The sequence below is a fragment of the Lasiodiplodia theobromae genome (assembly GCF_012971845.1).
Source record: "Lasiodiplodia theobromae strain AM2As chromosome Unknown scaffold_71, whole genome shotgun sequence".
Classification (NCBI taxonomy): Eukaryota; Fungi; Ascomycota; class Dothideomycetes; order Botryosphaeriales; family Botryosphaeriaceae; genus Lasiodiplodia; species Lasiodiplodia theobromae.
In genome coordinates this window covers 71,600-99,498 of record NW_023336554.1, presented here as the reverse complement: position 1 = coordinate 99,498, position 27,899 = coordinate 71,600, and the positions used below count along the sequence as shown (strand labels likewise).

The 27,899-nt window shown below is 56.6% G+C and overlaps 7 protein-coding genes across 7 annotated transcripts; 2 read left to right on the top strand and 5 right to left on the bottom strand.

Moving 5' to 3' along the window:
- Positions 1 to 210: 210 nt before the first annotated feature.
- On the bottom strand, positions 211 to 1,191 carry LTHEOB_12711 (MFS transporter; the record flags this gene model as incomplete). Its single annotated transcript, XM_035509609.1, has 3 exons — positions 211 to 375; positions 648 to 774; positions 1,073 to 1,191. The coding sequence occupies 3 exons, from the start codon at positions 1,189 to 1,191 to the stop codon at positions 211 to 213; spliced, it is 411 nt and encodes a 136-aa protein (XP_035363931.1).
- Positions 1,192 to 3,378: 2,187 nt separating this feature from the next.
- Positions 3,379 to 7,832, bottom strand: LTHEOB_12710 (Sensor histidine kinase response; the record flags this gene model as incomplete). The annotated part of the gene is made up of 3 exons (XM_035509608.1): positions 3,379 to 3,437; positions 3,568 to 3,838; positions 3,894 to 7,832. 3 exons carry the CDS (start codon positions 7,830 to 7,832, stop codon positions 3,379 to 3,381), a joined length of 4,269 nt encoding a protein of 1,422 aa, XP_035363930.1.
- A 2,482-nt stretch (positions 7,833 to 10,314) lies between these two features.
- LTHEOB_12709 (Phosphopantothenoylcysteine decarboxylase) lies at positions 10,315 to 12,057 on the top strand (the record flags this gene model as incomplete). Its single annotated transcript, XM_035509606.1, has 1 exon — positions 10,315 to 12,057. The coding sequence occupies one exon, from the start codon at positions 10,315 to 10,317 to the stop codon at positions 12,055 to 12,057; it is 1,743 nt and encodes a 580-aa protein (XP_035363929.1).
- A 1,206-nt stretch (positions 12,058 to 13,263) lies between these two features.
- LTHEOB_12708 (uncharacterized protein) lies at positions 13,264 to 13,997 on the top strand (the record flags this gene model as incomplete). Its single annotated transcript, XM_035509605.1, has 3 exons — positions 13,264 to 13,304; positions 13,379 to 13,466; positions 13,533 to 13,997. The coding sequence occupies 3 exons, from the start codon at positions 13,264 to 13,266 to the stop codon at positions 13,995 to 13,997; spliced, it is 594 nt and encodes a 197-aa protein (XP_035363928.1).
- A 1,758-nt stretch (positions 13,998 to 15,755) lies between these two features.
- On the bottom strand, positions 15,756 to 21,160 carry LTHEOB_12707 (BTB/POZ domain containing protein; the record flags this gene model as incomplete). Its single annotated transcript, XM_035509604.1, has 3 exons — positions 15,756 to 17,811; positions 17,863 to 17,980; positions 18,034 to 21,160. 3 exons carry the CDS (start codon positions 21,158 to 21,160, stop codon positions 15,756 to 15,758), a joined length of 5,301 nt encoding a protein of 1,766 aa, XP_035363927.1.
- A 1,084-nt stretch (positions 21,161 to 22,244) lies between these two features.
- LTHEOB_12706 (Alanine transaminase) lies at positions 22,245 to 23,036 on the bottom strand (the record flags this gene model as incomplete). Its single annotated transcript, XM_035509603.1, has 1 exon — positions 22,245 to 23,036. The coding sequence occupies one exon, from the start codon at positions 23,034 to 23,036 to the stop codon at positions 22,245 to 22,247; it is 792 nt and encodes a 263-aa protein (XP_035363926.1).
- An 807-nt stretch (positions 23,037 to 23,843) lies between these two features.
- On the bottom strand, positions 23,844 to 27,835 carry LTHEOB_12705 (Alanine aminotransferase; the record flags this gene model as incomplete). Its single annotated transcript, XM_035509602.1, has 7 exons — positions 23,844 to 24,098; positions 24,150 to 24,946; positions 24,997 to 25,494; positions 25,556 to 25,778; positions 26,296 to 26,458; positions 26,509 to 27,320; positions 27,377 to 27,835. 7 exons carry the CDS (start codon positions 27,833 to 27,835, stop codon positions 23,844 to 23,846), a joined length of 3,207 nt encoding a protein of 1,068 aa, XP_035363925.1.
- Between the last annotated feature and the right edge of the window lie 64 nt (positions 27,836 to 27,899).

The following is a 27,899-nucleotide window of genomic DNA, read 5'->3' as shown; positions in this document are numbered from 1 at the left end:
CTCTCTATTCACCTCTCGCAAAGCCCCATTTGTCATCGCAGCAAAGACTTTAAAAAAAGCAAAAAAGCGATCGGCGTAATATTTAATTCATTATCGCGGGGTTGCGGAAAAATTCGTAAGCGGAGGCTATTTGCAGGTCTAAACGCGGGTGTGGTAAACCGTGGCGAGAAGAAAGAAGAGAGGAACAAAAAAACGGCCCGTCTTCTTCTTCTACTGCTGCTTCTCGGCGTTGGCCTGGAGGTACTGGTAGGCGGCGAAGGCGAGGGCGCCGCCGACCAGGAGAACGGCGTACAGGCCGATGCCGAAGCCGGCCGCGTCGGGGGAGTTGCCTCCGGACGACGGCGACGAGTGAGACTTGGGCTCCGGGTCGCCAGGCTGCGGAAAGAAGCGTTAGCTCGAATCGTCTCTCAAAGCGAATTTCGTCGCCGGAGGGGAATGGCGGTGGGCGCGGGCGATTTGTTGGGATTACGATCGCGTCGCTGGCCCCAGCCAGTGGGGTCGCGCGCCAGTTTTATGTTGGAATCACGGTGGGGAAGGGAAGAGGAAAAGGAAAGGGGCGTAGCGCAGCGAAAGCCGCCGAGAACGAAAGGGATGGGGGATTGCTGCTGGGTGGGAAAAAAGTGTGTGTGCAGCGACGACAAACGTACCTGTCTCTTCAGCTTGCCGACGAGCAGGCCCTCCAGGATCTCGCGCGCCTCGTCGCTGTGGCCGACATCCTCGAAGGCCTCCGTCGAATCCTGACCGCCGACGTCCAGCAGGACCTCCTCACCACCGCTGTTGTCATCCTCTCGTCAGCACAAGAAACCACAACCGAGCCGTCCGGTGAGCGGCTAGCCAACCCCTAAACCCGCCCTCTCCAATCGCGCGCTCAATTGCGCGTGGTTCCGGATATATTGATTCCGGCTGACGCTCGTCGTCGCTGGCGCTTAGCCGTCGTCGAAGCGTGGGTGTGTGCAGCGCACCGCTTCTTCAATCGTGCTCTGCGGAAGGGAGGCTGGCGGCGGCGGACGCGAGGAGGAAGCCACGGAGAGGGCTGGAAGGAGGTTGAGCGCAGAGACAGAGAGCTACTTACGGGTGCTCGTCGACGAAGCTGGTGCAGTTGTAGACCTTGTCGTGGACGACAATGTACAGGTCCTTCTTGGAGGCGTGCTCCGAGACGTCGGAGTAGGTGAATTCCTTGTCGGCGGACATTTTAGGCAGCGTCGAAAGCAGGAGAGAGAGAAAGCCGGCGGCGGGGGTCTTGAGTGGATAGACAAGCGAGAAGGAGGAGGGAAGCAGAAGTGTCGAAGTCCAGGAAGCGGATCGACGTGGAGTTTTGATGTTGGTGAGCGGTGGAGGGAGGGGACGTGCTCCGGACAGCCGTAATAACGAGAGGCCGGCGGGAAACAGCCCCAGAGATAGGCCAGGTGGTGCTTGCGGACCTGCGCTGTAGAAATCCACGCGCCACCATTGGCCGCCGCCCTGGGCGGTGGACCGCTCAAGCCCGCCCAGGGACCCTGAACGCGACGCCGAGCGGCCCTCGAATTGCGCCTGTAGCCGGCTCTCTGGCCCTCTTGGTTGGTCCCACACGAGATGCCGGCTCCAAGCGCTTCCGAGTATTTGTGCATCTCCTGATGCGCCGCATCTATTTTGCTGCGTTTGCTTCAACAAACCGCCGGCACAGACCCGCGGCCATCGGCGCAACTGGAGCTCCAAGCCGTCCTCCGCCTTCCGCGAACGCTCCCCGAAACAGGCGAAACTTGCCGGCAGGCGAAGCGGGGTCTATCTGACCCGAGGACCTGCTTCGGCTTAACCCTTCCAGACGGTATTCGTACAAGGCAAGAGCGAGCATAACAGCAGGACCATCGGCCGACACGATTCCGTGTTCCGATTCCGCGGAACTCATTCCATACCCCGCGGCCGCGACTACCCCGATTGTTTCACCCGCTCTACTCAGCAATATCGCCCGCATTCCCGACGCTCCCGCAGCCTATGACGTGAAGCCTCAAGCGATATTGATGCGATGCTCGACTCAAGCCGACAGCACCCTCGGAAGCAGCGGTAGCCGTGGTACGCCTGGATACATAATTACTGACTAGAGAAACATCGATTTTCATCTTGGCCCAATGCGCCTCGTTCCGGCTACGTACTGTACAAATATATGTGTTGTCGTTTCCATGTGGGTCTTCTCTCGTAACGTGGTTGCTGCAGGTCGCTTCAGCCTGGGCCAGCCTGGCCGCTCGATCACCGCAACTCGCACGCCCCAGCTCATGTGAATCCAAGAGAAGTAGCCCGCGCCCGCTTATTGTTCGGGTGTCCTAGTCGATGCTCAAATCCGCACCCCATTATTTTCATTTTCTGTTTCCATCCCCCGCTACCTTTCCATCAACGCCCCATCATCACCATCCACGCCCGTGACCCTCTGCAATCGAATTCCGTCGCCCACACGGACGCGCTGAACATCCACACGCGGAATTTCAACCGACTCCGAGCCCCAGCAGAAACCCAAGCATCCCACCGATCGGCATAACAGAGTAGGATGACGAGCCGCACGCGAACCGTTTGAAGAACCAGAAGAAATCTCGCAGCAACGAACACACATACTCCGCTGCATCCGTGAAGATCCGTGGTCATCCATCTCAATCTGACGTACACAATCACCCTGCCTCCTAAAGGAACAAGGGGGAAAAAAAAGGCAAGAAACAAGAAGAAATCGATCGCTCTTCCCAAACAACCGTGACCATCACCCCGTCTGCTATGCCCTTACAAATGACAGATACACAAGAATGCTCGCGCTACAACCAGACCCGAATACTCAAAACAAAGTCCAAAACCACCTGAAAATGCATGTACTTGGAGAAATAAGAGAAGAAGCTCATCAGTCATCAAGATGAGGGGAGCATGTAAAGCAAAACATCGACAAAGAGGTACCGAGCAAAATTGCTGAAACCTGCGTGAGAGAAAGTCAAGAGGAAATGGGAACCGAAACAGCGACCCCTAACATCACACCGCTGACTGGAAGGCGGTATAAGCAGCGACAACTCAAAACGGGAAGAATGCATCTATAGCTGTAAAAGGGGGATGTGGACCTTCCTGGCTACCTGCTCGCTTGAACCACAACCATACAGAAACGCACCAAACTCCAACCAAGCGCCATGCTACAGGAGCGCGGCTACTAGGAATGAAACTCTTTTGCGTGACGGACCGTCTAAAGGGGCCCGTAGGGCGACGGAGGAATAGGAATGCGCACGTGCGCGAAATTCGGAACCGTCACTTATTCTGGTTCATCCGTAATCGTTTCGGATGAACCAGAACCTTCCTCGCTTTGGCTCCTCGACCTCTGCCCCAGATTGGGTGTTGATTTGCTCCCTCGGAGCTTCAATGTGGCACGCCTTTTCTTCACTCGGAGACGAGACTGATCTTCTGTCTGGCGGCTACCCGAATCTCCGGCATCCGGACTCTCGGATTTAGCGGCTTTCTTGAATTCTTTAGATGCGTCCTCGGTAGGAACTCGCCCGGATGGCTTCGTTTGCGCCTCGAAAATGTCCGGATTTGCCGCTTTAAACCACCCTCCTCTTTCCCACTCACCAGGCTTGTAAAGTGCTTCTTCACGAACCCCGCGATCAACGATTCCGGTTATGAGTTCCTGAAGACGAGGGAATGAGATCGGCTTTAGGATCCATGCATCAAAACCGGCGTCAATATAGGTTTGTCGCCCGCTTTCCTCTAGAGACGCAGACACAGCTATAATGGGTATCCGGCCATTTAGTTTAGCCCGGCGAGAGAGGGAGTCCTCAGGGTGTGTCTTCTCAAATGAGCGGATCATCTTGGTCGAAGTGAGCCCATCGACAATCGGCATCTGCATAAGTCAGCGGATTCAGGTCAGCATCACTCCAGGAGACTCAAACACTCACCTGCATGTCCATCAACACGACGTCAAACTTTTCAGGTTGCTCGCCGTGGATGGTTGCGCATTCTTCGCCGTTGACAGTGAGGACAATATTATGACCGAGCTTCTCCAATCGCTTCTTGATGATTCTGCTGTTGACAGGATCATCCTCAGCGACTAGAACGCGCATGTGGTCGGCAGTCAGAGGTTCCTCAATGGTCGGTCTCCGTTCGTCAATCTCGCCGATGATGCCGGACTTGATGCTTTCTGAGTCTTTCTCCTTGATCGGCGTGTCGTCATCCGCAACTCGAACTGGCCTGATAGGAAATCCCGACCCGGGCACATCGGCTTGACCAGGCGTGGTGACAGTAAGCGTGATTGGCTGACTACGACGCTTTACTTCAATTTCTGCCTGTCGCGAGCGTGGCTGGTCTGGAGGGGTTGTTGAGCTGCCTGAATGTGTGGACCGCTTTTCGAGAGATGGCCTGCCGGTTTGCGATGATGTTCTCCGCTGCTGGGGGCCTGAACTACTTTGAGGTCTCCCTTCTACCATGTGAGGTTCCTGAATAGCTTCGATCAATCTGTCCACGTCGCTCTTGGCGCTGTTGGCACTCGAGAGACTGTTAAGACTCTTGCGACTCTTTCTGCTGGCCACACTTTCAGCACTGTCTCGACGGGTTAAATGACCCGGCGCTTCCTTGCCCTGCGAGTCGCCCTTCTCCACCAGGGTTACCTCATGGCTGGAACCAGAAAGACCCTCCGCCTGCGGTGTTGACGATGTGCCCATCAGGCTCTTGTCACTGTCGTCCGGTAGATCGAAGGGGAGTTGCACGATGAATCGCGATCCTTTACCTTCCTCCGATCTCAACCGCAGCTGGCCGTTCATGTTTCTCACAACTCGCGATACAACAGCGAGCCCAAGACCCAGTGTGCGCTTCTCACCCCCGGATTCATCCTCCATTCTTGTAGAATTGGGGGCGAGACTTTCTTCCAGCATTTCCGTGGTCTCGGTCTGCACCTGCTCGAGATCGCGGAACAGAGCGTCGAGCTTTTTGCTGCTCATCCCGGTGCCCGTATCCACGACGACAATTTCGACATTGACACGGTTGTCATCCCAGTCGGAAACGTACATCTCCACTTTGACTCCGCCTTGACTCGTGTTCTGGATCGCATTGGCCGTGACGTTGGATATCGCCTGACGAACCCGGCGCTGGTCGCCTATGACCCTCTGGGGCACACCGGGATGCTCAACGACTTCGTAGGAGATCCTCTTGCGCTTGGCGTCGCCCGTGAAAGCGTCCGTGGCCTCCTTGAAAGTGTTTTTCAGGTCGAACACTTCTCCCTTGATTAAAGCGCCGCCTTCTTCGGTCTTGGTCAAGTCCAGCAGGTCGTTGATGACGTATATCAGGGACTTGGACGCCGAATGCGACTTTGCGAGATTCTCTCGAGTCTCGCTATCTAATGTGCCTTCCAGAGCAATCTCCAGGTAATTGATGATGGCATTGAGCGGTGTGCGGACTTCATGTGCAGAATTGGCAAGCAGAAGCCTGGTGAGCTGACTGCTCTGTAGCGCTGCTTCCTTTTGGCGCCAAACTTCGATGAATTTTCCGTAGACCAGACAGAGAACGGCGGCAGTCTCGATCTCCTCATCAGACCACTCACGACACTTACCAACGACCGTCTCACTCCAAGTCTTGAAACTCTTTCTAGGCTCCAAATACCCTTCAGTACCTTCCTTGATGAACTTCTCGTACGGATTTCCTGCCCACTTGACTTCCTTCAGCTGACCCCTTCTGAAGAACACAATGAAATCCGTGCCGCTCGTCGAGAGAGGCACGACAAGCATACCAGCAATAGTTTGAAATCCAGGCGGATAGCGCAAGTCCGGGAAATCAGCCGCCACATCCTGGGACGTCGTTACGGAGGACAGCTTTCGCATGCGAAGATATTCGAGCATGGCCAGCGCTTCTTGGGTTTGGTCCATCCGGCCCAAGATTTTAGTTTCGTCTCTGATGGAGAGAAGGCCGAAATCCGCGTCGAAGAGCTTAAGAAGGTCGTCCGACGAAGCAATGATGTAGCCAGAGGGATTGTGCTGTGTGGGAACGGTGTTGATGAGTTTTCTGGCTTGCAATCTCGACGCGTAAGAGAGACGTTCAATGTTCCTCGAAGCCGAATCTCCTACCAGACGGCACATCTTCCGTATCGGAAAGCTGACTCGCATCCCTTTGGGACCGTATGAATGACAGGCGATCAATCCCCACAACTCGTCGAAGGCGTTGATAGAGATAGACATGGATGAACGGACAGCCATATTTCCAAGGTATTTGAGATGGATGGGGGACATGGCTCGCAGGTACGCATACGAAAGGTCCAGTGGCGTTTCGAGATCCTCGACTGTTCGGCATACCAATCGGGCTGTTACCTGGTCTCGATCGTACAGCATCCGCACCCGGTTCAGCTTATACAAATCCCGAGCCTGTTTCGGAATGTCCGATGCAGGGAAATTTAGGCCCTTGTAGAAGTCTTTTGTTGCGCGGGGATCTACCAATTCTGTTACGACGCGTCCGTTCCAGGCAGCATCAAATTGGTAGATCATGACGCGGTGAAAGCCCGTCAATTCCTTCACTACTCCAACCAAGACCTTCAGAAAAGTGTCCAGGTTTGGCGCGGCCGCCAGCTGTTCCTGTACCTGAGACATGATGTTGAACACTTCCATGGCGGCCGCTTCTCCCTTCCGTTTCCGGGCGCTTCTAAGTACTCGCAGAGGCCGACTGATGTTTTGCGTGCTTTCTGCAAATTCCTCGGCCGTAGGGTTGCTCTGCAGAGTATCTTCAGGCGCTTCCGGGGCAAGCTCGCTGGATGGGACTAGCGGGTTCACAGGATCGTCTTCCAACTCGAATTCGCAGATGACCAGCTGTGGATGCGCAGGGCTGACGTGCATTGCACACCAGAACTTTCGGGACCTCTTGTCTGGTCCTCGAATGGACAGCGTGAAAACTTCCGGCCCATTAGTCGCAACGTCTGCGTCCTCATCGCGAATAAAATCGACATGGTCGAGTAGGTTATCCGCTTGCTCCTCGGAGAGAATATCGCAAAAGTTCTCAAGGGCGAAGAGGTATTTTGGCGTATATCCTATTATCTTTGTGGAGTTCTCGCTGACAACTCGAACTATCAGCTTCCCATCTGATTCCTCCTCCATGGCGATCAGTAGACCGAAGCCTTGGACGGCGCCAGGTATGTGTATCGGCTCGTCCTCGCATCTTTGTAAGACGTCTCCGTCTCGGCCCGTGATGATGGCATGGCCGCCGTCGGAAATGACGTGTTTGAAGCGGGCAGTCATCAACGGGGTATCCCCCAGGCTTTCGTTGGTGCTCTGTCCAGATATGCTGGGGGCCGAAGAGGAAACTTTGTCGCTCGATTGCATTTCGCTCGTCGTGGACATGATGTCGCTGAAGATTTGTTGTGGCGGTCTTTTATCGAGTCTTTCCCCAACCGGGCCCCTTTTGCTGGCGGCGTCGAGCGCCCCTGGGAGGAGATCTATGGGTCGTTGTCTCGACGACGTGCGGGATTCCGATGACTTGGTAGAGCCGCTGGTCACGGAATAGCGTCGCGCCTCGCTTGCGCGAGCCAGACTTTGGAAGTATCCTTCCTGACTATTGCGGTTTGTGGGGGTCGGTGTGGGATCCATTGAGACGACGCTCCGAATGGGAAAGACTCGGTCATCAGCTCCAGGACTCAACGAGCCGACCTCTGAGGTGGGAGAAAAGATGTTGGTGGACGCGGTGATCGGGGAGCGCGGTCTTCCTGTGAGATCGTCGGTGACGATCCGGTTACTGGTCGAGCGTGACGTAGTTCGTGGAGGCAATGCGCCCTGCTGGCCCAGCTGCGGGGCAGAGGACTCTGCAGCATCGCCGACATTGCGCTGCAGCATTGAGTCTGTCTGGCCGTCGATTTGCTGAGACATGGAGAGCTACGGCCGCGTTGTGCAGAGGGGCACAACTGGGTAGGACGTCAGTTTTGCTCGAGGTCGAAGGACGTGGCCGCTAAAACGGCATCTGACAGGGGTGCAGGACCGGCTGTATGTCCCCTCGCGCGGGAGGGTGGAGGTGGTATCAAGGAGCCGTCGACTTCATGCCAGCCTGAAGGCGTAGAAAGGACTGTAAGACAGCAGCGTCAGAAGGGCGCCTTGGGGAGCGCTGGTTTTTGCCACTTCTTTGTGACAGCGCGGGGAGCTTGTAGCAGCAAGAACTGGGAGCTGTGGAAGTCGGTTGAAACAATTGGACGTCTGGAGAACCGAATGCGCGATAGGAGCTCGGGATTCGAGGGCTTGGGGTGTAAGACAGCTAAGTGGGATGGCCGTGGTGGCGCTGGAGGTGCAGCTAGGAGCCGCACCGGGAACGGCGAGTCAAGGCTCCGGGCTCGACGGTCGAGGCTCGCGACGGCGGGGAGGGGTTCGGGGCCGGTTGGGGCAGAGGAGCAGTTGGATAGGACAGCGCGCGGTGGTGTACAGTGAGAGATGCGGCAGGAGGAGCAGATCGCGGATGCAAGAGATCGATCAAGGCGGCACGCGCATATGGCAGTAGTGTAGTTCTAGCGCGAGAGCGGAGGAAGGTACGGCTTGCTCTGGGGCTGGAAGGCTAGGGAAGAGATGCCGTCGGCGCGCTCCACGCAGGACGCAGGAGACAGCGCCGCTGGAGGGCAATGACACGGCCCTGGGATGAGAATGATCGCCCGTCGACGCTATCACCGCGCTGGTGTGCAAGGAATGCAACAAAGCCTCCCGTCGATCTTCGCGCTCGGGGCCACTGACAGAGCGGGCGCGCCGGCGCATGGTAAGGATGCCCTCGTTGCCCGCTGCACAGCTCGGGCAGCAGAAGGCTGGTCGGTTGCGACGCGCTGCCTTGGCCCTGCGATCTGCCGCTGCGAGCTGTCCTCCACGCACAGGGTGCCCCAAGGGCCCGCCAAAATCGCCACCAGCACAAGCCACACGGCCGTCGCCCGCCGCTCACGCCGCTGACGCGCCCGCACGTCCGCGCCGCCCCGGCCTACCTGCTTGTCCCTGGCGGAGTTGCGGCCGTGGTGCAGGCGAGGCAGCAGCATGCGGGCATCGCAAACACGACCCTGGGCGCCAGCCAAGCGGTGCGCGGAGCTCCTATGGCCTTCGCGCACCCCATTCACCGCGATTTCGCGCGGCCAGAGCCCCGAAATTGGTCGGCCTCCGCCCAGCGGCGGGGGGGAAGGAAGCCTCGTTTTTTTTTCTTTTCGCTATTTTCGTGTCGTGTGCAGTACTGTATTAGTGGAGCGGAGCTGGTCGCGGCCCTTCTGTGCTGAATGATCGCCGACCGCAAATCGAGCACGGACACAGCCACCTGGAGCGAGCCCACGAGAATGGTGAATCGTCCCAAGGCCCCCCTCCGCCTGCCGTTAGCTCCTCGTCTACCTATGCCGACCGCGGCTGCGGAGCGCGGTAGGCATAATAGACGAGGAGCGTTGACCCGGTGGACAGGCTAGTCCACCGGGTCAACGTTCGACAGGGCAAGCAATCTTGTCTGTTTGGAGTCACTTACTCCTACGCGCCAGCCGTCAAGCGCCATTGGAGGTCGCACGCGAGGACGCCGAATTTTTCTGCGCTCCACCTCGAAGGTATGTTTCATGCCATCGAGGATCTCTGCCTCTTCTAGCCTGGGACGTTGTTCGCCCCCACGCCGCCACAGCGCGAACCCGCCAGGCTGATGATCAGCGCAGAAGTAGGAAGCAAGTTCGTGGCTTTCGCGCCCCACCCTCTCCTGATGGTATTCTTCACCTCACGCCCAACTTTCCCATTTCGTAGCCCCGCGCCACTTGCCGCGTCGGGACTGGCTCCTCCGCAGCGCCATCAGTGCTCTCGCGCGCGCCTCGGCAGTCCTGGGAGAGCCAAGCCTAGCTCCCTCTCGCGCACACATGTCCGCCAGCAGCCATGCGGCTGCAGAATGATGTCGGAGGCACTGCTTTGTCTAGCCCTCCCGCAAGGTAATTTGGCCTGTCGCACATGACGTGGTCATTCCTGTGCTCCCTTCGGCCGCGCATCCTCGCACCGTTGATGTTGGAATAGCTGGAGGCTCGTGTGGCATACGAGTCGTGGCATCGGCGGGCCAGACCCAAGAGACCGGCCGCGCAGACCCTGCTTCGCAGCAAGCGTGGAGACGGCGGCTTCAGATTCGCCGGCAGCCCGACTTTCCAAGCTCGCGGATTCCAACCACTCCCGCTCCTGCAGCGCCCTCTCAGTCTCGAGGCTCGGCCCGGCGCCAAGTCTTAGGGCGGTGAGTTTCCGCCGCGGAGCGAGCGACCGTGCCCCAGCTCTCCGTCAGGAGCGCTTACCCACGGCGCTCCTCCTCCGTCATCCCTCCGTGTGCGAGCGAGCTCCCCGGTGGCCCTGCAACCTCCCTAACCCCCGAACGCCGCCATCCATGCCGCCGACAGAAAGCGCGCGGGCTCTGCGCATCCTCGTCGCCTCGTCCATTCCCTCGCCAATCGAGGAGCCCTTCCTTTCCACCCTTATCGCCCAGAAGAACATCGCCGTGCGAAGTATTGTCGACTCCGCAGAGTGGAAGACATCAACCCCGTATGCGTCCATCCCCAATGTCTCAACCGACCGATCGCAGCCGTGCCGGCCTTTCAGCGACCACGATGACGTTCACCGCACCGCCGCTGAGCTCTGCGCGTGGGCCGATCTCCTCGTCCTCGCCCCCATGGACGCAAACACACTTGCAAAAATGCTGCATGGCGTCACCGATAGCCTGATACTCGAGATTCTGAGGAGCTGGGATGTTTCAAAACGAACGCTGCTAGTGTTGGGCATGTCTACCCTGATGTGGGAGAACCCGATGACGAAAAAGCAAATCAGCAAGATCCGGCGGAAGTGGAATTGGGTACGGGTGCTCCATCCCCTGCTCTGGACTTTTGAATCGAAAGGCAAGAGATACCTGCCGTGGGAGGGGAGGGAAGAGCTCATGGGCGCGATTCAAAATCAGTTGGATCTCATGACGCTTGGACAGGATGTGGACGTGTCAATGGGCCAGACCCCCAAGCACAGCCTCTCCCTCAGGCCCGCAGCGAAACCTTCCAGCCCACTTCCGCCCGAGATCTGGTCGATGATTCTAGACTTCACCGGTGACTGGGAGCTGGCGAAGAGATTGAACGTGTACACAACTTTGCCCACGCCCCAATGCTGGCTGCGAGCAGCCAGCAAAGAGGGTCCGCACAGTTTCATGGATAAGCTGGAATGGGCCATTCTTACAGGCACGCTGGACGATGTCAAGCACCTTTTTAATACACACACTGCTCCGCAATGGCTTTCGTCCCAAGCCGTTCGAATCATCATGCGCTTTGCCATGGTTCCCCTGTTGTATTATTTGGAGTCGAACCACGCAGACTTATTCTGGGCGAGCTTTGGTCATGCCTTTTTGCCCGACAAGGCATCTGCCGTCTTCGGCCGGGTCGAGATCTTGGAATACTGGCGAACTTCACCGACTTTCTTGAACAAAGAATACACAGTGGATGCTATTGACGGTGCTAGTCGGGCCGGCTTCGTGCACATTCTAGAGTGGTGGCGGAACTCAGGGCTGCCAATGAAATACAGCGAAGCTGCCCTGGAGCAGGCTAGTAGCAGAGGTCAAATCGAAGTGCTCGAGTGGTGGAAGAGGGCCAGCATGCGCGACGATGGCCACGTGCGGACCAGCGGCGACGAGTCGGAGCCGGAGGGTAGCGTCCCACCTACTCGCAAACCGTTGCGTCTCAAGCCTGGCAAAGCAATCTCTTTCGCAACGCAGGCAGGGTCGCTCTCAACGTTGCGCTGGTGGGTCACATCGACGATCCCCTTCTCTCACGAGGACACGGTCGCGAAGCTAGCCTCAACGCACGGCCACGTCGACATTCTCGACTTTTGGCAATTGCTCCACGGCGAGAAAATGATTTACGACAACCAAGTACTTGTGGGTGCCACCAAGATGGGGCATCGCGACGTGTTGGAATGGTGGAAGAAGAGTGGGCTGAGGGTCGAGTACAAGACGTGCGATATCGAGGAGGCCCTAGAGGATGGTGTTGAGGGCGTCAAGGGCCAACAGGTCAGGCGCTGGTGGGCGCTTAACGGTTTGAATCTGGGCGTTGGGACGAGTGAATGGATGAGGACAAAAGTGCTAAATCAAAGTTGATGCAGGACATTTTGCATCGTCGGCGCTACCGGTCTTCTGCAGCATTTCCAAGGGCGTTGGTATGATCTTGTGAAGGATTCAGGGCGAATTCGGCCTCTCAAACTGCATATAGAACTTGTAATACATACAATCTTTGTCGTCTTCACATAACCTGGTGTAACCTTCTCTGACTGGGCGGCTCGAAGGGAGCCCTGCCGAACTCTTCTCCAAGCTGTGGCAAGATGACCAATGACAGCCTGCGCACGTCAGTGACGGGTCGACGGAGTTCTGCGTCTCCGGTCTGTGCATTCGCAGCCGTGGAGATTGCTGGGATTCGGAAGCATCTCCATATTCCTTTCAGTGGGTCCAAGTTGGCAGGCGCGAAGTAATCCCGTCCAACGTTTGTGCCTGCAGCCCGACGGGAAGTTTCGGTGGCACGGGCAAGGCATTGCACCTTCCTTGAGAACTACCAATGACGTCACCGTGACTCACCCCCAGCCTGCTATCTCGCAACCGCGCGGATCACCAACAATCTGCACCACACTTCTCGTCTCTCCGTCATAACACAGGCCTCGTTTTCAAGGTCTGATCTCATCTTGCTCCATCTCATCAGCCGCACACGGGCAGCAACTTTTCATCGCCGATCAGGCGGCAGCGATTTGGCTTTTAGCATGGAGCTCTCGGCCCCGGCCAGGACGCAACGACCGCCGCGGCACCCGGTGCTCCCGGATTATGTGCGACCCAGCGAGGCCAGGATTCAGCAACTGAGGCAACAGATGAGCGCTGGATTAGTGCAGCCGTTCGACAAACATGAGGCACATTATGTCGAGCTTCACAAGTACCATGTCCTCACAGGCCAAATCAACGCATTGCCATCCATATTGCAGCCTCATCAGCAGCGCCGTCTGGCAATTGAAGGCCCACCCGAAGAGATGCCCAAGCCGATCGAATTTCCTTCTTTCCACCCTGCAGACCCTGCACAGCAGCAACTCTTAATTCAACAGTCAGCCACGGTCCACTTACATCCGAGTAAGGCTTTGATGTCGTCGTCGTAGACCTCTACCGTGGCTACAAGGGCCGCAGACTTACTACACAGTGACACCAGAATTGAGGAAGTGAAAGAGGAGGAGGATTTGATCTCGTATTACAATCCTCCCCTCATCGTGACAATTACTTACCTATTAATCGCGATGAACTGAACTTACATTGGTGTCCACAGGGAAACAGATGGGTCCGGAGTCAGTGGACCTGAGCTTCAGCCTGCCCAAGTGAAGCACAGTCCTCCTTCCACGCCAAGCACTCGTCACCGTCGTGCTCGATCGAGCACACTGACGCACCCTAGTGAGATCGTTGCTTCAACAAACGAGCAACCGAAGGCAAAGCGTAGAGCTCGCGATAACGACTTTGCCACCGCGGCGAAGAATGCGAAGGTATGAGGGATCATCCCGCTTTTGCATTCTAAAGATAATCCTGACTGACTCTGGGTGGCAATCAAGGCGGACACGACTCAGTCACAGGTTGATGAATATTTCCCTCAGGGTGCAGAGTCTTCCGCAGCCAATCGTGCCGGCCAGCCAGAAGTCGTTGACCTGACGGAGAGCCCAACACCGGCCCGTACCTTCGTGCCTGAGCAGCGCCACACCCGAGAGACGCACACAGCTCGTCTTGGTATCGAAACACTTTTCCAGGCAGCTGAATCGTCTTCACCTTCATCTAGCAGTGGTACCCAGCAGCGAAGAAGATCCCAGCGCATAGCCAACCTGAACTCTACGGCGAACAGGCGCAGAACTGCGACCCCGGGGTTCTCACAATCACAAGCAGACGTGTTAAACCAGCTGCAGGATACCGGAAGTGTGGACACCATTGCCACGCTCCCTGCAGGAACACGCATTCGCGTCAGAGCTGAAGTCATCAAGGATGAAGACGGCTCGGTCGTTCCCGAAGTCAAGGTTGAGGACTGATGCAGAAAAATGAACGGTTCCTGCGGGTGTAACTGAGACAACAGGGCACTTGCCAAGGGTCCGTCGCTCACTCACCTATCATGGAAACAACGAGAGCCCGATCAGGATCATCCTCGAGGCAGAACAGGGTTCGGCGAGACACAACATTGCTACTCTCTTGAAGGCAACCGGATTCTCTTGCACCGGCACCACGGATTCGGTTTCATGCAGGTTGCCGAGCATTACACGAGGCAGCAGCTGGCCTATTGAGTCACACTACGGGGATTGCTACCTTCTCTGCTACTTTTTCGGATCACCGGCGCGATTGACATCCTAGACGCACAGCCCACACTTTTCACAGCAAAGCCTTGCTCTTGAATTCACAAACATTGACTAGCAGAACTAACACCAACTTGACGTAAACCATGCTTTCGGTTTCGCCATCACTTTCCCATGTTTTGGGAGACTGCGGAATTGCATTTTGAAGCGCGGAATCCTACGGGAGAACTTTCTAGCAAAGATTCAGTCAAGTACAGTGGCACAGACAATAGCTAGCTAGTAGTACACGGAATGCATAGATCCAAGCGTCAACAGAAACAACGCCAACGGCGGAGCCGTTCAGGGCGTGCAATTTCCGAAAATCCTACAACGGCAGCGCCGTTGATCTGTGTGTTTGTGTGTGTCTGTGGTGTGGCTTGCATGTAATTCTCACGTCACATGCGGCAAAATAATTCGCTCAGCTCGCACGCTTTTTTTTTCATCGTGCTTGATGTTTCGCCTCACGCTACTACTTACTCCTCCTCGCTTAATTCATTTCCGGCGCAGTCGGTCTCAGAAGAATTGAGCCTTCGGCGGCCCCCCGCCGGAGGTCGTTGCACGCTCTTCGGACACGGGCAGTTGAAGAGTAAACGCCCGGCCGAACGAAAATGACCAGAACCCAGACACTGGATTCAACCACCCGCATATGCAGGGGCGCCATATGTCGCGTGGGAGGAGTCGGATTTTCAATTTCGTCACACCCTATGCATCCCAGCCGCAAATCCTCAGCTGCCTATCGGAAGTCTTCCGCACGTCAGGTCAGGTTCGCCAAGGGCCACAATGGCGCACGCAGTTGGGGATTTTGGGTATCGATTTGTGCATAGGGCCCATTGCGTTGCAGTCGGGTCAGCTCTGTTCCGGCTGGGGGGGTGAACTGTTTTGGCATGTCCCATCCTCAGAAGGGGCATCGAGAAGCGAATCGACGATGCGGTTTTGCTTTTTCTTCTTCGCTCCTTCCCTACGTTCTTCCCTGTTGCTTGCTTTTTTTTCTTGGTTCTTTTGCTTTTCTCTATTTTCGTCTCGCATAAGCTACACGTGCATCGTTACACATTCTGCTCTTTCTCTAAACGTCTATAGTTGATGTACCCCTCGTCGCTACCCCAGTCCCTTCCCGCTTCCCCTATGCATGTATCCGTGTCCGACCCATCCGCCCGGGACCCAATCAACAAACCATCGGAACGACGCCGACGGCGATGCATGTATCCAAAACGAAAATACGACGAGGGGAGGGAGGGAACCACGACAAGGGACGGAGGCAATAAAAAAAAAGATACGAGTATCAATATGGCCCCTTTCACAAGGATCAAGGACGAAAGGGAAGGGCAGGAAGAATCGTGATGCCCGTATGTACATGCAAGAAAAATGACTTATAAAACCCCTAGTGACACGCGGATGTTGCCGAAGGTAAGGATGATATAAGGGAATCTCCGTTGACAGTTTGTTCCTACTAAGGTGATACTATCATGCTGTGTTGGTAGGAGGATGAGGCCGTGGCTGTTGATGGTGGTCGCTAGCGTGTGGCTGTTGCTGTTGCTGTCGTCTGCTGCCCGGGCCCGGGCCCGGGGCCGAGCCACCGCCACCACCACCACCGCCACGTGGGCGATGATGATGATGCTGTTTGCGAGGGCCGGTGGGTGGAGTTTTCTCGGTCTTGGCGGAAGCAGTAGCGGCATCGGCAGTAGCCGTGACAGCGGGTGAGGAGGCAGCAGCAGCAGACGTGGCGGTCGTCGTGACGGAAGGATGGGGATGGGGTGGTTGCTGCGGTTTGCCGGGTTTACCGCTGTTCCTGTGTTTCCTATTCGGCTTAGCCGGAGGCGCCGCTTTTGGGGTGGTGGTGGTGACGACCGCCGACGCGTCAGGGGTGGACGTCGTGGTCGCAGCAGCAGCATCTCGATCTGGAGCTGGGCCAGGCCCGGCGTTGGCCTTCTTGCCCCGCCCACCACCAGCACCCTTCTTCGTACCAGCCCCACCGGCTTTCGTAGGCGCGGTGGTCTCGTCCCCGCCAGGCGCCTTCTGGTCGCCCTTCGCCTTCTTCCCCGTCTTCTTCGAAGAGCCACTAGCCCTCGCCGTCTCCCGCTTCTCCCGCTTAGCCCTTTCCTTCTCTTCTTCCATGACTCGCCTGCTCTCTTTATCCCACCATTCTTGAAATTCCTGTTCTTGCTGGATCTCCTGTAAGCTGCGCTTCGCTGCGGCGGCAGCAATTGATTCTTTCTCCGCCTGTTGCATCGACAAGATGTCTGCCATACCCATGGACAAGTGTAGACTTGCCTCCGAGTGTGACTTCGACGCAATGTGTCGGATACTCTGCGGCAGCGCCGACAACGAGGACGAAGGCGCGTCAGGGCGAGGGATGGCGAAGCCTTTACCAGAGGACGGCGTAGCGTTCTTGTTGGTGTTTGATGGTGAAGTCTGGGGAGGAAATGATTGCGCAGGAGTGGCAGTGATAGGAATAGAGTTCGATGACTTGGCCTTGGAGGCTGATCCATTGTTCGCAATAGTTTGACGCATAGTCAGATTCGGGCGGGTTGTTGTGGGTGGCGTCTGCTGCTGCGTTGTCTGGGTAGGCGATGATGAATTCATGACATCTTTCAGCGCGACCTTTGCCGCTGGAGGCTTCATCTGCCATGGTGACACTGCCGGCCTGGGTTCATTGTCCATGGAGCTGGCTTTAATTGCGTCACCTTTAGCTGCCTGTTGTTGCAGCTTCTTGCGCTCCTTTTGTGAGAGCTTCGTTGCGGCGAAGGAGCCAGTGGTGCGGTCCTCCTTGGCTTGCGCGGACAGTGCCAGAGAGATGTTGGATGGCCGTGTTGAAGACGTTTCAGCCATGATATCCTTCATGTCTAGCTTGCTCATTTGTAGAGGAGTTGTGCCCCAGGGTTTGTCTGCCTGGCGGGTAATCGGTGTAGCCATTGTGTCCAGAGGAGTGCCCAGGCTTCTAGGTGTATGAGATGCCGGGCTTGCGATTGCAGAATCTGAAGCATCTCTCTTGGGAGCGGCTTTCGGAATCTGCCATGGGCTTGACGTCGGGACATCAAGAGAAACATCTTGAACCGGTCCACCAAGGGCCGACGTAGGAGACTTTAATGAGCGTGACATATTAAGGTCAAGCTCATCGTTCTCCGAATCGACATCATCGTCCATGTCGAACATCAAATCCGCAACCGATCCCTTGCCTTTGAGAGCTGGCGCGAGCAGAGGGCTCTCCTGTGTCGCTTTAATTTCCTTGGTCGAGCGTCGTCTCGCCTTCTGCTGCATTGGTGAAGGCTGGTCATCGTAACTACCAGCCTTGAGCGATGATGACATGCGCGCTGAGCTATCAGCATATTTGCCTTGCAGCATGAGAGCGTCGACTTTTGCCCGTCTCCTGCGATCAATTTGCTCCGCAAGCTCAGGATACTTCTCGAAGAGCAGCGCTTCGGCACGCCCACTCTTCGCAATTGGCAGGCATGCAACTTGGTTCTCGCGGACGACTTGATCTAATTCGAGAATGAGATCCTCATCCAGCTCGTCGAGTACACTATAGTCTGGCATTAGAATATCATCTACCGCCATGGTGCGTCGGACGTACCCATTTTGCAACACCGCCTCCAAGCTGAGGCAGATATACTCGAGCCCGGCGTCCTTGAACTCAGTCACCGAGCACGGCGAAACGGCATTGAGCAGTTGACAAATGTTGCGGACATTGACTACGATCTCGATCAGCACCATGTACATTTTCCTCCATCTCGATCGTACTTACCGTATCGACCAACAACTTGCTGGCAGACCTGCGACAGCCTGTCCAGCATTAACTCATTGGCTACCGACATGACGTCCATGACGTGATCCAGGAACTCGTTGAGGGCAAGGAATTCCCCAAGATTGTCCGACACGAAATCATCAAAGAGCTCGTCACCCGTGTCCGCGTACAGGTGCCGCAGGACCAGTTCGAAAATGTGCAGCTCGATATGCTTCAAATCAATCCTGATGGCTTCGGAAGGATCAGTTGAGGCTTCACGCCTGCCAGCAAGCCAAAGACCTGCTGCTCTGCCCTTGAACATGCCTTCGAAGAAAGGACAGCGTTGGACCATGAGCGCACTGTGAACCTTGACCTCGCTGTCTGCAAGTTCGAGTATGACATCTCCATTCTCAAAAAATGCAGGATCCTTGATGGCGAGCTCCATATCCATGGTAAGAGATCGTTTTGGTCTCACCATCTGGCGAACAGCAGGTTCGAGCTGCTTGAGTTCAAGCCTCGAAGACAACTTCATGAGCTCCGTCCTGACCTGGCGGTACCTAAATGCCAATTTTGGATACTGGCGCGTGTAGTGCCAGAAGTCCACAATACTGTCGGTGTAACCATACAAGACGAAGTTGAACATGGTGAGTACGTCCATGCCCTGAAGGACAACCAAAGTTCGGCCACGATCATCTTGCTCCAGGGAGAGCACTTCAGGCAGAGAGAAGGTACCAGTGTGCTGGAATTCGGCGAGACCTTGGCGAAGCACCTTGCTACGACCAGCAAAGATCCACTGGTGCACAGGAATGCGAACTTCGGAGACAGTGGATCCAATGACCATGTCGAATGTTGCATCATCTTCGTCAACGCCGAACAATGCATCCTTCAACTCTTGCTCGAAATCTTCTGATTCGAGTGCACGTCTCGCCAGGAGCTGTATCTCGGTCGGTTGCAAATTCTCGTCCAGTTCATCGTCCGGCGTAGCCCAGTCTCCAAAGGGCAACAGCGGGAGCACATCGTCCCAAAGCGTAGGCGAATCCACCTGCACTTGAGTCTTTGTGACATCGCAGTCTTTCCGTACAGCTGCGTAGGCGCCAAACGCGGAAGCTCTAACCGCCGTAACACGTGTGAGACCAGGAACGCGAAGGAATTTGTAATCCTTCGGCTTGTACTCTCCTGTACCAGAAGCGGTTGCGTCCTTGATCTTCGTTCTCTTGACCCGCCTCCATACAGTGCCAGCCTCCGTGGTCAAGATGACGGAGCCATCCTGGTCCACGTCGACGTCGCGAGCAGCCATGTAACCCTTTTTCAGTGACCAGATCCTGTAGGGCGGGGATAGTGCCCCACGGATCTTGGTTGGATTTGTCGTAGACGCCGTACTGTCTTGCCCTGACTCTGAGCGCTTGCTCACTGCGACAGTGTAGATCTCACCGTTGGTCGAAAGCGCGCAAATGTTGTCGCCACCTGCAGTTACTTTACAGATCCTATTTGGTGTGGTGTCATACTTCGTTGTCAGGAAGCTTTGCTTTAGGAAGTAATTCGAAAATCCATCCAGAGGAAACGAAACTTTTGCGTAACCGTAGTTTGCGAAGACCCAGACCTCATGGTTCTCAAGTAGACAGACCGTAGCCCTTTCAATAGCACTGACAGACTTGATAGGCGAAGAGAAGAGCGAGGCGGCGACCTTACGAGGAGTGACTTGGAATTCCAAGGATCGTGCATCTGAGTCAACAATACCGAGTTGACCTTCGTTTTTGCCGAATGTATACAACGAAGACGATGTGTGAGCAACAGAGTGGATCCTAGATGCGGAAACGCCGATGACAACCTCTTTCTTAAGAGGCCCGAATATCTGTCGTGGCAGAAGTTGAACCGGATCTTCATCCTTGAGTGTCTTCGGCAGACTGTAGCCCAACTGACCGTAGGCATTATTTCCCCAAGAGAAGATTTCGCCTTCATCGGAGAGAGCGAGGGTGTGATTTTGACCGAGCGCTACAGCGATGACTTTCTTCTTCGCTAAAGCGCCTCCCTCAATACACACAAACTGGAACCGAGTGCTCTCGTCTCCGGTACCGATTCGACCTCCTGGTCCATGGCCACACATGTAGAGGTTCGACTCAGGGTCCGTAGTCAAGACAGCGGTGGAGAGCTTCGACATCGTCACGTCCTGAATCAGAAGGGGTGTATTCCTGATAATGGCGGGAAGGTCAGACACGGGCATGCTATAGATCGATGCCAACTGCGAGGAATCACTCGCCGAAGGGTCCATGCTGGACCACTCCTGGTGTTTGCGCTCCAGATGCTCGCGGTAAAACCTCCTCAAAAGATGGTCCGGTCTCCGAAGAATTATGCGCTCGGGGAACTGCCGATCGTCCTCGTCGCCGAAACCGAGAGTGACATTCCTGTTACTGCCGAACGTGAAGAGCTCATCGCCATGAATGTCCATCACCGGCGCAAGCTTCCGGCGCACCGGCCTGTCTTCTCCGTCGCCACTATCATCATAACCCCAGTCCTCGTCATCCTCTCCCAGCGCATCCACGCGTGAGTCCTCTTCCGGCCTCAATGTGCGGTCTGCGATGGTGGTCGCAAACAGGTCTAGCGGGCCATTCCCTTCTTTGTCCTTAATCTTGACCAATCCTCCAGCATGTTGTACCACCCCGCTGCTTCCGTGGCCAAGCGCATCGAGCACATCACGGTCTATGATCGAGCGCGCAATGGTAACATTGCCAAAGTAAAAAGCGCGATGCAGTGCCGTCCAGCCGTTCTCAAAATCTTGCGCGTATAAGTCGGTGTACGGGTGCTCGAGGAGGGCGGTGGCGAAGCTCAATGCGTTTTCGGAGGTCGACGAGGCAGCGTGGTGCAGGATGGTCATGCCATTCGCGTCCTTGGCATTGATATCGGCGCGTGTCAGTCCCGTCGCGGACCTGGGGGTGCCGCCAAAGTCGCGACGCGCGCGCGTAGTCAAGGTCGGGGAGGTTCCAAGACTCCCGGGACTCCCTATGAAGGCTGCCGGATGGGCTTGGCCGGGCTGCGCGCCGGTATTGGCCCTCGGCCCGGACGGGCGCATAGGGAAGGCGGCGCCTTCCAGCAGGTGTCGAAAAGCTTCGACATCATCTTCGAGGTAGTATTTCCAGAGATAGCCACTCATGTGCTGGATGTTGGCGGGGGAGGCGTTCCCTTTGGCTTCGGCAGGTGCACCTCGCTATTGACTACGACGAGTCAAAGCGTATTTAAAGGTGCGTGTGCGAAGCGTAAGAGGACGACTCCGGAGGAGGGGGTCGAATGGCCGCGGGGCGCGAAATATGGCCCAGCGATGACAGGTGGCGGATGTCGTTGACAAAGCGCGGAGTAGCGATGAAATTTCGAAGGCGAATGAGGCGGTCGAGCGATGGGCGCGTTCGTTAGGCGTCAGGCGACGGAGATTTTGGGTCGAGGATGAAGCGGAAGTGCGAGACGCAGTGGCGGGCGGGAGCTTAGCGGGCTAGAGCGGCGCGTGTGGGCGAGGGGAGGTCGATGACGATGCAGCTTCCGCGGGGCCGGAGATAGGCGAACTGCACGCCGATAAGGCAACAACTTAAAATCAAGATGATTCACGATGAGGCGTGATGACTTTGGGCAAAAAGCCGCATGCTGGCCATGTTCACATCATAAATAGCCGGAAGGTCAAAGGAATGCTAAAGGTATGCTTGCGATGCGGGCGGTGTTCCTGCCTACCAATGAACGCATCAGCTTTCAGCTCTGTCACACGTGGGTAGACATGTGCCAGCTTTGAGCCGCGGGATTTGGCACCACTCTTTTTTGCTCCGGATACTCCCCGCACCTCTACCCCTTGTGACCAGCTGCAGAAGGCTCAACTCTGGCACTGCATTTTAAACCACAATGGTAAAAGTCAAGGCACTTCATCCCGAATTATATCTCAAACACACAACAATAGTGGAGGAGAGGTCAGATTAGAGTTAATTATGCCGGACAAGACTAATGCTTAAGTACAGCCGAACATGTGCAAAGGAGAGTCGTCAATCGAACCGCAATGCCCCATGCTAAACCTTCAGCGACCGGGATATAAGGCTTGCCATGATTCATTTTCCCATGAGAACATAAAAGGGCAACAAAGAAGAGAAGAACAGCCAATCTGCGCGCATCATAACACCAGATCCTGGATATCAAATGCTTGTTGTGTATGTGTATGTGTCGTGCTCAGAAGAGAGCACTTGGAAGCTCAAGTGCGCTCTTTACAGCATCAGCATGGCAGCGAAGACGGTAGCCACCAGCGTGCCGAAGGCGACTGTCGTGGTAGTGCCCGCACTGCTCGAGCCCGAGCTGCTGCCGGACGAGCTAGAGCCGGTACTGCTGGCGCCTGCAGCGGAGCCAGAAGACTGGGCTGCAGCAGTAGCCTCGGCGACTTTGATGCCGTAAGAGGTAGCCACGGAGGGAGTGCCAGTCGCGGGGGTAGTCGTGTAGGTCGAGCTCGCAGTGGTAGAGACGGTGCAGCCGGACCAGGTCGTCCAGGGCGCGTTGGTGCTCCAGGGCCCGTTGGTCCAGCCGGACCAGGTGCTGGCCGGGCAGGCAGAGCCGCCCCACCAGTTCGTCCAGGCGCCCGACGTCCAGTCGCCGTCCGACTTCCATCCACCCCACGGGTGGTCGCCGCCGAAGGGCCCGCCGCGGCCGCCCCAGCCGCCCGCTCCGCTGCCGGGGCCCCAGCCGCCGGGTCCTCCCCAGCCGGGCCCGCCGGTGCTCCACGGCCCGCCCGACGTCCACGTCGTCCACGGCTTGGACTTGGTGCTCCAGACGGACGGATCCCAGTCGCCGTTGGAGTTGGTCGGCCAGGCGCTGGTCCACGACGACCAATCAGACGCCCAGTTAGAGTTGGCGCTGGTCCACGAGGACCAATCCGACCTCGTCGTCCAGTCGGACGGCGCGCCAGACCATGCGGTGGTGCCGGTGCCCCATGGTCCCGGTTGAGCAGTGGCTGGGGTAGCGAGCGCGGCGACGAACGCCACAGCCGTGACAAGTTGGCTGAACATTTTGAGGGTGTTGGTGTAAGGTTTAGCGCGAGGTTTGCGGCGAGAGCAACGGAGAGAATGAAGCTTTGCAGACCAGGTGGGCAAGAAGGATACGAGACATGCACCGGACCTGCATATATAGGTAACCCCAAGACAGCATACGCGTCCCCCATTGCCCACGTCATGTCTGACAAAAGTATGTCTATGCGAGAGACGAGGAAATCCGGACTCCGGTTGAGACTGGGGGCTGACGCGTTCCGGAGGTAAGCATCAGCCTCATTGTGAGGATACTTTTGAGCGGAATTTTAGTGATCTTCAGCCTTATGATCTCACTGGATTGGCTCAAGTGTGTTGGAAGTTGTGCGGTGAGATTCGCGTCGGGATTGATGAGGGGAGCCGCACCAACACGCGAGGGGCAGAGCAGGCATCGCAAGCTAATTGCGGGGAATCAACCTGACTAAACTTCATATAGTAGTCAGCCGGTGCTCGCATTCCTTTTTAGGGCGCATCGCTGCTGTCGTGGCCCGCAGCGCGGACGCGTAGACGAGGCGTCGCGTGCTGACGGGCTGCATCGGTGGAGGCAACCGACACACTCTGATTGATCACACGTCACTTCGGCCGAGCTCGATTGTTTCAAAGCCTTAAAGTCTTACTGCTCAGTAAGCATAAAGTTTGCTAAGGTTCTTCAAATCCCAACGTGAGTTGAGTGAGTATACTCCAAATGTACAAAGCCCAGTGCTAGATCATCCATCGTACACCCGCAATGCCCGGTCTCTGTCGTTCGTCTCTCTTCGATTGTCGTCGTCATAGCTGCGCCGATGGCATCATTTACCTGAACTCGTCCATGAATTTACGGTGGAACTCCACAATCCGGCCAATCCACTCCGTGCCTGGCGCAAGGAAAGTGGTGCGGAAGTGCCAGGTCCCGTCCCTCTGACCGAAGCCAGAGCCGGGCACGGTACAGACACCCGTCGCGTCGAGCATGCGCAAAGTGTAGAACTCGTCGGGCTTGCGGCCTTCTTTCTCAGCCTGCTGGATCGCCTTCTCCGGGAGAGTGATGGTGGGGAATAGGTACATCGAGCCCTGGGGGATAGTCAGCTTATGCAATTCCAAGGCTTAATGGAAAATGCTTACGGCAGGAGAAGCACACTCCACTCCCTCCATCTTCTTGAAGGCCTCGAACAGCGCCATCGCGCGCTCGTGGTAGCTCTTGTAGATGCCGTCGTGCTCTTCCTTGTACAACGCATAACTTGGCTCGCCCTCCTTGGGCGGGTTGACCATCATCTCGACGAAGCACTGACCAATTACAGGCGCGCACAGCTGAATGGAGACGAACTTGTAAATCTCGGCCTTGACCTCCGGGTCGAATCCAACCATCTCGTAGTATCCACCACGGTGGCCGCATTCACCAACCATACCCTTGGAAATGGAGTGCAACGACGCAAGCTCCAGCTCGTCGTACTTGCCGGGCTCCTCCTGCTGCAATTCGCGCAGCGCCTTCTTGAACGAAATAAACTTGCCGCTGAAAACGTTCGTCTGGTAGACCTCATCGGCCATCACGACCAAGTTCTTCTCCGCCGCAAACCTCAGAACGCTGTGGATATCCTCCGAGCTCAAGCTGGCTCCCGTGGGGTTGCCAGGGTTGATGACGACGATCGCGCGCACGTCAATGCCCTCCGCGACAGCCTTGTCATAGCCGGCCTTGATGTCTTCCAGGCTGGTTCCCCAGTGCGTTGACTCATCAAGGTAGTACGGCACAGCCTGCGCGTTCAGAACGGAAAGTGTGGCAGTGTAGAGAGGGTACTGGGGAATCGGGACGAGGACACCAGACTTCTCGTTCTCGCAAATGATGTGGAGAAGCGCGTTCACTCCGGACGAGGCGCCGGCGCTGAGGAAGATGTTCGCCGGGTCGGCCGGGAATCCGTCGCGTCCTGGTGGTGTCAGAACCGCGTTTTCCGTCACACAATGCAACACAACGTACTCTCAATATACTTGGCAACCTCCTCCCTAACCGCCGGTGAGCCCTGGCTCTGGCTGTATGCGCCAACGCTTCCGACATCCTTCAGCAGCTTCCTCGCCCTGTCGATGACATCCTGCTTGTAGCCCAGGCCGTTCCTCAGCACGTCCTCATGCTCCAACAGCAGAGGGTTCTCTATCAGACTTGCGACCTGGCGGAAGAAGGTGAGAGGCTTCTGGTCCAGCTGCTGCGGGTTACCAATGTTCGCCGGGATAATGGTGTCGAAAGGAAGGTCGCCCTTCTCTCCCCTAGCTAGACGAGCGCGGTACTCTTCGCTCTTGACTGCGAGCTCGCCACGCACGGCATACTTGGCCGCCTTCACGTGGGGGTTGATGTTGTTGATTGTGAGGGCCTTCATCTTGAGGGTCTGTGTGGAGGAAAAGGTGCGGGCGGCGGCGGGGAAATGCGGAGAGAAAGACGAGAGGCGGGTTTGGGCGCCGAGGCTGAAGGCGGCGGTGGATGCTATAAATGCGACTTAGCACATTGGGCTGTGTGCGGACAGTTTATCCAGCTCTGGTAGAACGGAAGGAAACGGGCTGGCCCGTGACGGAGCACATGTCGCCGTCATCGGCGCAGGGACACGAGGGGTTCGCGCAGTGGGGTAGGCTGCGGGCGCGTGGGGAGGACGGCTTCCTACCGCAAATCGGCGAAGGCAGGGCCGCCGGGGTGACTCGTTCGCATGACTGGAACGCCCTCACGGCGCGCCCGAGTGTCAGCCGGCGCACAGTCATGGCGGTGACGCGCTCCTGACGCGTGGGGTGTCTGCTGTCTTTGGGAGGCCTTGTGATACTGTGCAACTTGCGACGCGCTGGGTGCTGCAATGCGATCCTGATGTAATTAAGTTTGCGGCGGTTGGTCAACGCACGTCGCCAATCTCAGGTCCAGGGTCCGAGATCGCCGGGATCGCTTATCAAGGTGCGAAAGGAACCGGCGGCGGCGCGGCAGAGCTTGGGCGGGCAGCGCGAGAGGGAGGAGCGGAGCAGAGCTCAAGATCGTGGCGACGACGCGGAGTATTTAAGAGTGCGTCCGCGGAACGGCTCCTCCCTTCCCGCCATGGCCGATGCCGCAGCTATTGGCAGGTGCAACATTTGTGCGACCTGTGCGTCGTATCAAAGCGGAAATTCGCGATAAGCATTACTCTATCTTTTGAGGCTTTATGCTTGGTGCACTTGCGAATGTCTTTCACCCATTACAAATTTTCAGCTAGCTCCATCATAGCCCCAACACTATTGCTCAACCCCGTTCGCTTCCCCGGAGTCTCACCGTCTGTCCGTACTTCTGAAGCTTCGTGATCAGCTGGTCACCTTGCTTGACCACGTCATTGTACTGCTTGTTCTTGTCATCCGGTCGATTCGTCTCGATTATGCCGCGGACACGATCGACGGTGCACGGCACGCGGTCTGCCGCAATGAACTTGGAGAGGTCCCTGTTGAGACGTGTCAGTGATTTTTCTTTCGTCGGGCCGGATTGACTCACTTGTCGAGGAAATCCACCGAAACTCCGAAGTCGTTGGCCATGCTCTGGAGACCAACAACCCTGTAGCTCTGGAGGAGCTGCTGGTAACCGCGCAGGCGCATCTCACGGACGAACCAGCCGCGGTGCTCGTACAGGTAGCGATCCTTGCTGAGGAAGTTCTCCTCGACGGCAGCCAAAGCAAGGAAGAAGCTGCGGTAGTTGCCCTGGTACAGGCTGTTTACGAGGTTTGCTAGCGGGCTAAAGTCGATCTGCGCCTCCGTATCCGGGTTCGTCTGGCCCAATGTAGTGAGGTTGACCGCAGCTTGTCCGGGAGTGCTTGAGGTTGCCTTGGCTTCGGGCATCTCCTCGTCACCAGCAGCAGGGCCCGAGGAGATGGCGCCCGTCAACGCGGAAAGCTTCTCCTCGCCCTCACCGAGAATCGCCTTGATCTCCGGCGCATCGACGACCTTGGACTTGAAGTCCACACGCTTGAGGGAGACAGAACCAGCGAGCACGGCGTATATGACGAGGTTGGAGTAGCTGCAGAGCTCGTAGCTTGTGAATGTGGAAAGACTGTCAAGAAGCAGCGGCGCAGCCTGGTTGTAGCTGCGGATGGTGAGGTAGTGCAGACCTGAGTAGGCCTTGAGGCGGTTGCGGCGGTCCCAGTCACCACCGCTCTCAACCAGCGTAGTCGCGCGCTCCACCGATGTCTTGACAAGGACCTTGTCGCCGAAGAAGAGGCCGACGCGAATGATGGCAAGGACAATATCGATCTTCGTACCGAGGATGCCCGTGTTCTCGAAGACAGCTTCGTACGCAGCAATCGCCTTGTCCTAATTGCAGACTACAGTTAGAGAATTCACATGGAGGTGCGAAGCTGTGAGCAAACCTTGTCTCCGACGCGCGTCCAGAACTCTGCCCTCTTGCCTCGTGCCGTCTGAATCTCAGTCTCACCAGCCTTCTCAACCGCCTCCTCCTCCTCCTTCTGTATAGCTTCCAGTTCCTTCTCATTGTCCGCCTTCAGCTCCTCGTAAAGCTTCTCATCCCAAGGTAGAGTGACGTTCAATGCCGGCTGCTTGGTGGGGGCGAGCAAGCTTCCTATGCTGGATGACGCTCTCCTCGGGCGAACCGGCTGCTGAGTGGAGCCTTCACCAGGAGCGTTCAAGATACCCTCCGAAGGATGCGCCAGGTGGCGGTAGAGAGGCGCCATCTTGTGTTCCTTGATGGCATCTTGGAGGATCTTCAGCGAGGAGTCCTGGGTGGCCTTGGACGAGTACGGGTTCGTGATGTGGAAGATGTGTTGCGACAGCTGAAGGTCGGGGTTCTTGGCGTACTGTGGCTCCCCCATGGTGAACGACGACCGGAGGTGGGGGACTGGGGGAGGGAGATAGGGACGGGGCGGTTGGAAGGTA